General features: G+C 35.3%; 1 protein-coding gene across 1 annotated transcript in view; it reads right to left on the reverse strand.

Annotated features, from left to right (window-relative positions):
- Positions 1–1,993: 1,993 nt before the first annotated feature.
- The window catches only part of top3b (DNA topoisomerase III beta), a 43,540-nt gene continuing 31,831 nt past the window's right edge, over positions 1,994–13,702 (reverse strand). The window contains exons 13-18 of the mRNA XM_056457411.1: positions 12,888–13,061; positions 11,637–11,765; positions 10,919–11,068; positions 9,032–9,132; positions 6,607–6,808; positions 1,994–4,616 (exon numbers count right to left, since the gene is read on the reverse strand). Coding sequence (XP_056313386.1) covers positions 4,138–4,616; positions 6,607–6,808; positions 9,032–9,132; positions 10,919–11,068; positions 11,637–11,765; positions 12,888–13,061 — 1,235 coding nt within the window. The 3' untranslated portion in view covers positions 1,994–4,137. The remainder of the gene's footprint in view (positions 4,617–6,606; positions 6,809–9,031; positions 9,133–10,918; positions 11,069–11,636; positions 11,766–12,887; positions 13,062–13,702) is intronic.

Consider the following 13,702-nt stretch of genomic DNA (forward strand, 5'->3'; position numbering starts at 1 on the left):
CTGTATGTGTTTTTTTTGTTTTTCCCCCATACCCTACATTTGAAAGAAATATATTTGCTCAAGCCCAGCTGAAAACAACAGTAAACAACAACAACAACAATAGAAACCATCAAAGGAACCCATACGAGCACAGCCAAAATTCCTCATTTGAGCACAGACTCGTCATTCCAGTAATATTCAAAAACACGTGCATGTTACCTTTTCTTCTGTTTCTCAGACAGTTTCTTGAGGAAAAACTCTCAGAATTCTAATATTTCTGCATTTCTTATTTTGGCCGATTTAAACAATCATAAACAACTAAAACATTTTGATGGTCTGACAGCGATTCCTGTGTAGAAGAATCATTTCCTGCCCTCCTTTTAAATTTTGTGTGTCATCAAGGGCATCTTGTTAAAACAACCTATATAAGAAATATTAACAATGTCAAAACATCCGCAAATCACTTTTGTTTTCACATCTGACTAGTGTTTTGTAAAATGCAATAGCAAAAATGCTATTCATGCACACAACATTGACTTCTAGACAGGTGAATTGGCACGTTTGTTATTGTGGCTCATTTTTATTTAACATTTTCTTTATTCATTATTTGCATGGTGTGGGAAGTAAAATGTCATAAAATGATATGCTGCAAATGAACATTTCTCTTGAAATGCAGCCCGACAACAAAGGTTGAAGGCAGAGATTGAGTTTAGGAGATTAAAAGCTTCCACTCGACAAGTGTCTGATATTTGTAACATGGGAGTAGACCAAATTACTGATTTGAGTTATCAAATAAAAAAAAACTATCGCAAAAATAAGCAATCTACTTTTGAAATGTGCTATAAAATAATATACATACTCACTGGCCACTTTATTAGGTACACCTTACTAGTACCGGGTTGGACCCCCTTTAGCCTTCAGAGCTGTCTTAATCCTTTGTGGCATAGATTCAAAGGTACTGCAAATATTCTTCAGAAATTTTGGGATATTTTCACTTTTTCAGACCATTCTCTGTAAATCCTAGAGATGGTTGTGCGTGAAAATCCCAGTAGATCAGCAGTTTCTGAAATACTCAGACCAGCCTATCTGGCACCAACAACCATGCCATGTTCAAAGTCACTTAAATCCCCTTTCTTCCCAATTCTGATGCTCGGTTTGAACTGCAGCAGATCGTCTTGATCATGTCTACATGCCTAAATGCATTGAGTTGCTGCCATGTGATTGGCTGATTAGAAATTTTCGTTATCAAGCAGTTGGACAGGTGTACCTAATAAAGTGGCCTGTGAGCATATAACCGCTAGAGACCAGTGTTGTAAAAACAATACTTAGTTACTTCAAGACCAGTGAAGCATTCTATTACTTTGGTGTTACTTTTTATTCTGTGCTTAGCTAGATGTTTTTGTAGTAATATAAAAATAAAACAAATTTGGACAAATGCAGGGCCCTTTTACACCAAAAAGGATGAAATGTGAAGTGAATAAACCTGTCTGAAGGAAATATAAATTCATGTCTCTACTGTTGAGTGCTCAAACTAATTGTCAACAGCGCTGCTTTTCTGGAAAAATAGAATGCACAATTTATTTATTTTATTTTGACTGATGAATGCTTGATCATGATTGGCTGATGGACATTCTAAGGCAGGGGTCACCAATCTCTGTCCTGGAGGGCCGGTTCCCTCCAGGGTTTAGCTCCAACTTGCCTCAACACACCTGCCTGGGTGTTTCAAGTACACCTAGTAAGCCCTTGATTAGCTTGTTCAGGTGTGTTTGATTAGGGTTGGAGCTAAAATCTGCAGGACACCGGCCCTCCAGGAACAAGTTTGGTGACCCCTGTTCTAAGGTGTGCATTTTTTTTCCAGCTGAAGTTACGGTTCCACATCACTGTGCTGGAAGATTTCAGCCCTTTCAAAGCCTAAACGCGTCAAAAATAAAATCTAAATTAAACAGAAGGCTTTTCAACACAAGCCACATACTAAACACAAGACACAATATATATATACAAAAGCACAGGCACAGTCTAACTAAGCGTTTATTGGCATCTTCATGGTTTTAGTTTACATTTAGAGACTCAGATTTTCTACAACAAGATAAGTTAAAGGAATACTTCACCCAAAAATGATCATTTACTCACAACTTACTCTCCCTCAAGTGGTTCCGATCCTTTACGAGTTTCTTTTTTTTTTCCTGTTGAACATTAAAGAAGATATTTTGAAGAATGTTAGAAAACAGTAATCACTGAAACCCAGAGGGGGAAAAATATGGATGCCAGTGGTTCCAGGATTGGATCCAATTGATTGGATGGCTAGCTCAAATGTGACACTGTTGTGTGCTATGTTTTTCAACTTCCAACAGCTTAAAAAAAAAAAAAAAACTATGAGCAATCAGCGCTGATTGTAAGATGCACATAAAAACGCATCGCTACTATTGACAACAACAGAAAACAAACGCTCAGCTCTAGGAAAAACCTCTTCAATGTACATGCAGCCTACAGAAAATCTTTTGAAAGTGTTGGAAAACGACAGCCATAAAAATACTATTGATGTCAATGGTTACCGATCTTTCAACAGTTTTCAAAATATCTTCTTCTGTGTCCAACAGAACACAAACAAAGATATTTTGAAGAATGTTATGAAAACAGTAACCATTGACACCCATAGGGGGAACAAACACTTTGGATGTCAATGGTTACCGGTTTCCAACATTTTTCAAAACATGTTCTCGTGACCAACAGAACACAAAAGAAGATATTTTGAAGAATGTTAGAAAATGGTAACCACTGACACCCATAGGAAAAAAAAATACTATTGATGTCAAAAGTTTCCAACATTTATCAAAATATCTTCTTTTGTGTTCAACATAACCCAACAGATAATTGAAAAAAATACTACGGATATCAAAGGTTACTGGTTTCCAACATTTTTCAAAATATCTTCTTTTATGTCCAACAGAACGCAAAAGTAGATATTTTGAAGAATGTTATGAAAACAGTAACCATAGACACTCATAGGGGGAAAATACTATTGATGTCAATGGTTACTGGATTCCTGCATTTTTCAAAATGTCCAACAGAACACAAAAGAAGATCTTTTGAAGAATGTTAGAAAATGGTAACCACTGATACCATAGGGGGGGAAATACTATGGATGTCAATGGTTGCTGGTTTCCAACATTTTTCCAAATATCTTCTTTTGTGTCCAACAGAACGCAAAAGAAGATATTTTGAAGAATGTTATGAAAACAGTAACCATTGACACTCATAGGGGAAAAAATACTATTGATGTCAATGGTTACCGGTCTCCAACATTCTTCAAAATATAATCTTTTCTGTTCAACAAAACACAAAAGAAGATCTTTTGAAGAATGTTATGAAAACAGTAACCACTGACACCCATAGGGGGAAAATACTATGGATGTCTATGGTTACTGGTTTCCAACATTTTTCCAAATATCTTCTTTTGTTTCTAACAGAACACAAAAGAAGATATTTTGAAGAATGTTAGAAAACTTTAACCATTAACACCCATAGGGAAAAATACTATAAATGTCAATGGTTACTGGATTCCAGCATTTTTCAAAATGTCCAACAGAACACAAAAGAAGATATTCGGACGAATGTTAGAAAATGGTAACCACTGATACCATAGGGGAAAAATACTATAGATGTCAGTGGTTAATGGTTTCAACCATTTTTCAAAATATCTTCCTTTGTGTCCAATAGAACATAGAAGATATTTAAACAAAATACTATGGATATCAATGGTTACTGATTTCCAACATTCTTCAAAATATATTCTTTTGTGTCCAACAGAACACAAAAGATCTTTTGAAGAATGTTATGAAAACAGTCACCATTGACACCCATAGGGGGAAAATACAATAGATGTCAATAGTTTCTGGTTTACAGCATTTATTGAAATATCTTCTTTAGTGTTCAGTAGAACACAAAAGAAGATATTTTGAAGAATGTTAGAAAACGGTAACCACTCACACGCATAGGAAACAAAAAAATACTATGTATGTCAATAGTTGCCAGTTTCCAACATTTTTCAAAATATCTTCTTTTGTGTCCAACAGAACCAGATGTGTGCAGTGAAGGGTGAGTAAATGATGGCAGAATGTTCAGTTTTGAGTGAACTACGCTTTTAACAAACAAATCATCCTACACGAAATACGCTGCCAGGGCTGCCATTTTATCTTTGGGCTTTTTAGGATTTCCTCTCCCCATGGGCCTCCTCCCTCGGCCCTTCCCTCTCCCTCTGCGAGCTCCCCCGGCCCGGTGCATAGGGTGCCGCATGGTGGCGTGTTTCAGCTCCACCAGATCCTGAAACGCAGAATCGCAGAACACGCAGCCAGTGTGTTGCGTCTCCCCATCGGGCAGTGGCGAGCGTGTCTTATTAAAGTCCACGATGACCAGAGAGGCTTCGCAGGAGTCACAGCTGTCCTGAGACACCTGTACTTTATGTGCCTGCTCGAAGAAATGCACCACCACGTTGCATTTGTTGCAGGCCATGCGCCACTTGGGGCCCGAGGTGGGATCAAACACCAATACGCCGGTCTCACATTCGACACACTGACCGATGCCCAGAGAGTTGAGCGAGTGCTGACAGGATGGGTGAGTGCATTCGTTACAGCCCATACCTGACCAGAGACACATAACAAGAGATGATTTGTGTTTTTAAAGTACACATGAAATCAAATCTTACATATTAATTTTGTTAGCTCACATTGTTAGTTTCGTGATCAATAAATCATCTGTGCATGTCATTAAGACACACACAAAAAAGTTTGCCCTTGTAATCTTTCATTAAAATCTGAAAATGCACTTCCTGTTTTTTTCAGTCAAATTACATCTGTCTAAGGTATTGGGCGTGGCTAACATACTTAACCACGCCCCTCCCCTCCAACTATCAGATTAGACAACAAACAGAAGTGAGGAGGTGAGGAGGAGGTGTCTGTTTGGTTGTAATAATTCTCCCGAAACCCTTCTCCCAATCTTTCTGAATGAAATGCCTACTTTACTACATCCAATCAGCTTGCAGCAGAAAAAACAAGCCATGCGCACTGTTTTTAATATTCTGTTTCCCTAGGAAAGTGGACTTGAATGCTTTTTTTTAAGCCACCCAAACTTTTAAACTAAAGGGATAGTTTACAAAAAAAAATGAAAATTTTGCCATGCATTTCTTTTTCGTCTTGTTTCTAGTCGAAATATCTAACTCAAGAAGCATTTTATAGACAAGCAAAAAATATTGTCTTGTTTTAAGACATTATATAACAAAATTAAGTGAGTTTTTTCCTTAAAACAAACAAAATAATCTGCCAATGGGGTAAGCAAAATAATTTGATGTAAATAAACAATATTGTATTGCTTACCACACTGGCAGATTATTTTGCTTGTTTTAAGGAAAAACTCACTTAATTTTGGCATATAATGTCTTAAAACAAGACAATATTTTTTGCTTGTTTAGAATAAGCTTCTTTAAGAATTGTAGATATTTGGACTAGAAACAACACAAAACATCTAAGAAAAGATTTTTTTGCAGTGCTCTCCTTCCACTTCTCTCTTTTGTGAACGACAAGACAATCTGAAGAATGCTGAAAAAAACAGCCATCGACATCTATAGAATTAGTTTTTCCTACTATGGATGTCAATGGTAGTTTTTTCAGCATTCTTCAAAATATTTTGCTTTGGTTCTAAACTGTTATGAATATCTTCTGTTGAACACTCAAGTGTGAGTAAATGATGAGAAAATGTTCACTTTTGGGTGAACTATCCCTTTATATGGTATGATTTAATTCATCCTTGGTGAATAAGAGTAGTCGTTTTACTTTTTTTCATAGTATTTTCTTACCCCAAGTTTAGTGTACAATTAAATGCATATTTAATATTAATTTGAAATGTAATATTAATTATAATTATTTTTTTAAGATTTATTTTTGGCCTTTTTGCTTTTATTCGATAAGACAGAATTGAGACAGGAAGCGAAGTTGGACAGAGAGAGGGGAGTAGGATAGGGAAATTTCTTCGAGCCGGGATTCGAACTCTGGACGCTCTGTTGTGCTACTGCACCATATGTCGGCGCGCTAACCACTAGGCTATTGCGCAGACAATTATAATTTAATTATATAATAAAAATATAAAACATATTTATATACAGTTGAAGTCAGAATTATTAGCCCCCCTGTTTATTTTTTCCCCAATTTCTGTTTAACGGAGAGAAAAAAAAATTTTCAACACATTTCTAAACATAATAGTTTTAATAATTCATTTCTAATAACTGATTTATTTTATCTTTGCTATGATGACAGTAAATAATATTTGACTAGATATTTTTCAACACTTCTATACAGTTTAACGTGACATTTAAAGACTTAACTAGGTTAATTAGGTTAACTAGGCAGGTTAGGCAAGTTATTGTATAATGATGGTTTGTTCTGTAGACTATCGAAAAAATTAGCTTAAAGGGGCTAATAATTTTGACCTTAAAATGGTGTTTAAAAAATTAAAAACTGCTTTTATTCTAGATATATATATATATATATATATATATATATATATATATATATATATATATATATATATATATATATATATATATATATATATATAACTCTTTCTAGTCTCTCTCACCTTTCTTCATGTCTCTAAATGGAGGGTTGCTGAAGCAGTACGGACACACAGGGTAACTTTTCCCACGAGAGCCTGAAGTCCAGAGAACCAGCTCAAACTCATCCAGAGGACACTTCAGCTCTTTGTAGAGTTTAATGGCTCCGTTCTGTGGTAAACTGTAGGTCTCGTCACAGTGAGAGCAGTGCAGGCGACTGGGTTTAGCCTGAGGAGGATCATGAAAGACAATGAGTTACTTTACATTTCTGAAACCTTTAAGACTGAGCAGTAAACAGCAGTCTCTACACAGACACATCTCACGCACATCTCTATATAGAAGGTCACTGGTTGGAGCCTCGGCTGGGTAAGTTGGCATTTCTGTGTGGAGTTTGCATGTTCTACCTGTGTTTGCGTGGGTTTCCTCCAAGTGCTCCGGTTTCCTCCACAGTCCAAAGACATGCGCTGAAGGTGAATTGAACAAACTAAATTGGCTGTAGTGTATGTGTGTGAATGCGAGAGTGTATGGGTGTTTCCTAGTCATGGTTTGCAGCTAGAAGAGTGTCCGCTGAGTAAAACATGTGCTGGATAAGTTGGCGGTTCATTCCGCTGTGGCGAGCCCTGATGAATAAAGGGACTAAGCCGAAAAGAAAATGAATGAATGAATGATTCATGCTTTAAAGTAGGGCTGCACAATATAATGTTTCAGCATCAATATCACAATGTGCGCATCCGCAATAGTCACATCGTAAGATAGGCAATGTTGAGTCTTAATTAAAGTTGAGCAGCCGGAACCACTGCTAAGTTGAACCATAATAGTGTGAAAGTTTAACTTTTGCATGTGTTTATAAGGCCTGCGACTGAGCATTTCAAGAGAATTGATAACATTTGAAATCAAAAATTTCTGATGTGTGGGGGTGTAAGAAAGTTTAATAGTATTTAATTATTTATACAATTTATGCAAAACCAATTTTACAAATTCTTACATAGAATATTTGTCTAGTTTCTAGTCCAAAATATCTACATTTTAAAGCGAAAAATAGGATTATTTTAATTTCCCATTGACTGATATCGCAATATTTATTGCAGAAAGATAAAATACCGCAATATCAGTTTTTTCCCAATATTGTGCAGCCTTATTTTAAAGCCAAATGCACTGAATGACGTCAGACTGGGATGGAGAAAATCAGCACTCATGCAAGCAGTGGACATTGTAGCCCATTCAACAGGAACTTCAGACCAATATCCTGAGCGCTCATTTGAATGTCGAGTTGCATTGATGAATGATTTATCCATTTAGGTAAAAAGCTTCCACGCTGAAGGTCATTTTCAGCTGCGCAAATACAGGTGGAGGGAACGAGAGATAAAAGTCTGACTAAAAGCCCAAAATGCTGAAATAATCCACGTCATTTACAGAAATGTAACCCAACCGATGCTAATTAGGATCAAAGTTAATGTATAAATGTATATGCTTATTCATACTCATCAATGACTCATTAAAACCTTTGGCTGGGTTACTCACTGTGATTTAATCAGCATCAAATCATTATGAAATAAAATACAGGTCAAAAGTTTGGGATCAGTAAATTTTCTTTTAAAAATTACTATTTATTTAGTAGGAATGCAGTATATTCATCAAAAGTGACAGTAATCAGATTTATAATGTTAATAAATATCTATATTTCAAATGTCATTTTGAACTTACTATTTTTAAAAGTAGTAAGAAAATATATTGTAATATCAACAATTGTAATACTGAAAGTATGCAGTTTTTACAAAAATATTAGGCAACACAAATGTTTTTTAACAAAATAATAAATCACACATATCAGAATGATGCCGTTCACACATTGCGTCTAAAAATGGAAAGTGATCTTTAAGTTTCTTTCTTCTGTTTAACACACAAAAAATAAATAACAATGTAAATAAATATCTTCTCTTATTGTTAAACAGAACAAAATCACAAAGAATTGGAAACACTTAAATTAAATGGTAAGTAAATTTGAAATTTGGGGTGAAATTTCATTCATTTATTTATTTGGGATCACCACAACGGAATGAACCAACTATTCCATCTATTCCATCCATACACTCATATTCACTCATACAGTACGGCCAATTTAGGTCATCCAATTCACCTATAGCGCATGTCTTTGGACTGTGGGGAAAACCGGAGCACCTGGAGGAAACCCACGCCAATACGGGGAGAACATGCAAACTCCACACAGAAATACCAACTGGCCCAGCCGGGACTCGAACCAGCGACCTTCTTTTTTTTTAGGTGACAGTGCTAACCACTGAGCCACAGTGTCGCCCCAAAAATTGTAACTGATAAACATTATATGTTACCACAACTTTTTAAAAATACAGTAATATTGTAATAATGATACAAAGTAACATTTACAGATAAAGAAAGCCTGTACTTGTAGATAATTAGGGCAATATGACAGACCTGAATGTACTTCATGAAGCGATGGCACTTGCCGCAGCGAGAAAGAGGTTTCCCAGTAGCGGCGATTGGGGAGAAGGACACCTCCATCAGTTCATCCATACCTGTTCAGACATTTACAATAACTTACTAAACAAAATGAATGACACATTAACGGCAACACAATCTCAAGGCCATTCGTAGCTTTTTGATTTTGTAGCTAATTCGTTTGAATTTGTACAATCTCATTCGTACAATTTAGTACGATTTGCTCATCCCCCAATGGCAGTTGGGTTTAGGGGTGGGGTTTGGTGCCACGCCTCCTTTTTAAAAATCATACACTTTCATACGACTGAACTCATACGAATTCGTACTAAATAGCCACTAAACTGACAAGACGTAAAATAGTTAAGTTTCCTCATGAGATCAGGCTGATTAATGAATGATTACTAGTTCTCTACTGACAATTTTACACTGCAAAGGTGGAACAAAAGTACATCTGAAGTGATATTCTGCTCATTGAAAAAAACGAACATTTCTATATTTAGATTTTCTGGTAACACTTTACAATAAGGTTCCTTAGTTAATGCCTTCACTAACATGAACTAATGATGAACAACACTTGTACAGCATTTATTAATCATAATTGAACATTTACTAATGCATTATTAACATCCAAGACCACGCTTGTTAACATAGTTAATGCGCCGTGAGTTAACATGAACTAACAATGAACAACTGTATTTTCATTAACTAACATTAACTAACATGAACAAATACTGTAGTAAATGTATTGTTCATTGTTTGTTCATGTTAGTAAATGCATTAATTAACATTAACTAATGAACCTTATTGTAAAGTGTGACTGATTTTCTGCTAAAGTATATAAGTATAAAAATAGGAAATAATAAGTCAAAATATTTGCCTTAAAACAAGCTAAATTATCTGCTAGTGATGTGAGTAAAATAGTTATTTTCAGTTTAAAATATATTATTTTACTTACCCCTTTGGTAAATTATTTAGCTTGTTTTAAAGTAAAACTCACTTAATATTGACTTATTATTTCTAAAAACACAACATTTTTTATTTGTTTAAAAAATGCTTCTTGGTTTAGGAATATTGGGATATTTGGATTAGACAAACCCTTTTTTTGTGGCGTAAACACATGGTGTTTCTATCTGATCATTTAACATTTGACTTAAATATTGCACAAAAATAACTTTATACAGGTACAGTTGAAGTCAAAATAAATCGCAAAATGATTTTTTTTTTTTTTTTTCAAATATTTCCCAAATAATAATATTTTTTTATTATTAATTATTTGTTTTATTTCAGCTGGAATAAAAGCAGCTTTTAATTTTTTAAAAACCATTTTAAGGTCAATATTATTAGCCCCTTAAGCCAGTGTTTCCCAACCCTGTTCCTGAAGGCACACCAACAGTACACATTTTCAATCTCTCCCTATTCAAATACACCTGAATCAAATCATCAGAACATTAGAAGAGACTTGAAAACCTGAAATGAATGGTTCAGGTAAGGGAGACATCCAAAAGATGTACTGTTGGTGTGCCTTCAGGAACAGGGTTGGGAAACACTGCCTTAAGCTATATATTTTTATCAATAGTACAGAACAAACCATCATTATACAATGATTTACCTAATTATTCTAACTTGCCTAATTTAACCTAGTTAAGCCTATAAACTGCACTTTAAACTGAATACTAGTATCTTGAAAAACATCTAGCAAAATATTACTTGCTGTCATCATGGCAAAGATAAAAGAAATCAGTTATTAGAAATTAGTTATCAAAGCTATTATGTTTAGAAATGCATACAGTAAAAAAATTAACGGGGGGGCTCATAATTCAGGAGGGCTAATAATTCTGATCTAAACTGTATGTGGTACTTCACCTGCGATGGAGTCCACAAAGTAGTGGAACTTCCTCTTGAAGATGTCTAGCGTGTGCTGTAAGACCTGCTGGAAGTTTGCTTTTCCTAAAGCTATCAGGGTCAGCTGCTTTTCAACAGCGCTACGGATCGTGGGCAGAACCAGATCTGCATCTAAAACACACACAGATGAGCAAAAATGAGAAAAGATCAGCATGCATTATGGTTGTTACGATACTGGAATTCGGACCCAATCGATACTAAAATTTTAAACACATCCTGCTAACATTTGAGCGCTATTGAGGACGTTCTTAAACAGCGTTTTAAAGCAGCGATTCATCAGTGGATCAGTTTAATAGACAAACCAGCTGATCGACATGACTTTGAAACGCTCTAGTGTCCCTGTATGTGTGGTTACACTTAGTAAACAGCGGTGAGTTCGGTGAACTGATGACCTTTACGGCCAATCAGTCATTTCTGTTGAGCACGTGAACAATGGCAAATCAGCGCTGTTTAAGAACGTGCTCAACAGCACTCAAATATTAGCCGGAAATGGACGTTTTAAAGATTTCAGTATCGACTGGTACCGAATTCCAATATTGTGACAACCCTAGCATGTACATTATCATTTATCCCACTTACTGTACACATATTACAGATTCAGTTCAGTAAAGGCTAGAATTGCAACTACTAAGCTGCTCAGCTTGCAGACACTACAACAAATTAATAAAAAAAGAGTTACCAATCTTATAGTAACCATGAACCAGAACAATCCCCAGGTTGGTGGGTTTGAGTTTGCGGCCACTTTCAACCGTCACATAGTTCCTCTGGCAGATGTTGTTTATGTGGACAGGGATGCTGGCATCAGTGCCTGGAGAAGAAACATTTTAAGCAGACCACAAAATCAATTATTTGTGTTATTTCTGAAAAAATGTGAATGTTCTTTAGATTGATTTTATTCTGTCTCCACTGTGCTAATTACTTAAAAGCATAAAAAACAAAATGGCATTAAGTAAATTATGAAAACATATCAAACTGTAAGCAAACATTTAAATACTTAAAAAAACAATGTTTCCAAAAATAAATGAATAATTCAATGTTTCTGGAGCTCTAAAGCAACATAGTTAAATGATTTCTAAAAATGTACCAGTGGCGGTTCTAGTTTAAATGGTACCCTGGGCGAACCACCCCATCAAAAATGAGGTGTAGCTGATGAGTTTTATGTCGTAAAACAAAACGTGAAAGTATCTTGAGTTTGTGTTTGCCACAGACTTTAAGCGATTTTACTGAAATCCCATTCAAAATACCCATTGATTTTGGGACGAGGAAACCGGAACTGCTAAAATGCTAACTCGCTTCCGGGTTTTTGCATACAAATTGACGTCATAGTTCCTCCACTCTATATTTATGCTTCCTCCAAAGTGATGTCACTTCCTCTGGCCGGAAACTCTGGATAGGCATTGAGACGTGTCATTTATCTCTCTCAATTATTTGTACAAAATGTTTTGGATACACCAATTAATCGAAAATTTGTTATTTGTCAAGTCTGCTATAGTGAAATTTCACTGAATTTCTCATTTACTTAAACATTTATATCTAGTGTAAAGTTATTATCTTGAGCTAAAGCACAACATGGTGGAAAACGTCAACTCTGTTACAGTCAGCTCTATAAATGATTCAAAAACTTTAACAGAAAGTTAAACAAATAGTAACAGAATCAAACGTTCCCAATCATATTTAGGCATTTTGCATGTCTTTACATTTATAAAGGATTCAGTTAACTGTAAATCATACATTAGTTGTAAATCATTCCAGTATAAGTAAAAAGAATGGAAAAATCCTTGAACCCTCAATTCTGGAATGAGTAATAACTGTGATGTGAATACTTTGATACTGTACAATATCAGAAGTGCATATTGGATAAATGTATGGCTTCACATGTCTAAATTTGTTCTACATGATCTGTTTCAGATGTGAGCATGAATGGTCATACCGATGCCGTGTTTCTCCATGAGCGTGATGAGTTCGGCTTCAGTCAGGTAATCTGGGGGATTGGTCTGTTTCTCCAGCAGTTTAATCTCGTCCACAGTAAACATGTCTCCTCTCTCACACACCGGCAAGGCCTCCTCCTGTGCAATACCCTGCCAGGGCATCACCTCCGTGTAACCTGAGAGAAATATTAAAGCAATGGTTCACCCAGAAATGAACATTTCCCTATCATTTACTCACACTCAGGTGGTTCTAAATGTTTATACATTGATTTCATCTGTTGCACACAAAAACAAGATATTCTGAAGGAAAAACAGCAATTGACACCATAGTAGAAAAAAAAATACAATGAAAGTCAATGGCTGTTTTTTCTGATATTTGTCAGTATTTCTTTATGTGCGTTTAAACAGAAGAAAGAGGTTTAGAGCAAGTTGAGGGTGAGTAAATGTTGACAGAATTTCATTTTTGCGTAAACTTAATAAGCATAAGCTACGGAAAAGGTTCCCGCTTTTTATTAACACAGATTTTAAGACTTTCAAGGACTTTTTAAATCACTATTCACTTCAAATCAAGCGCAGTTGTAATTCATACTGCTAGCATATAGCGCCACAAAAGTCCTTACTGTACTGAACATTTCACTCACACGTAGATGTATTTACATTCAAATTAAATTAGGATGTTTTGGATGTGTCATTTTTAATAATTTAGATCATTATAAACAGTCATGTTCAAAAAACATTAATAACATTTGTTGAGTTTAATGCTGGTAAAAATTAAATGTGGTTTCTGAAATATTGATGAAATGTTCATCATAGTTCT

Source organism: Danio aesculapii, chromosome 5 (assembly GCF_903798145.1).
Source record: "Danio aesculapii chromosome 5, fDanAes4.1, whole genome shotgun sequence".
Classification (NCBI taxonomy): Eukaryota; Metazoa; Chordata; class Actinopteri; order Cypriniformes; family Danionidae; genus Danio; species Danio aesculapii.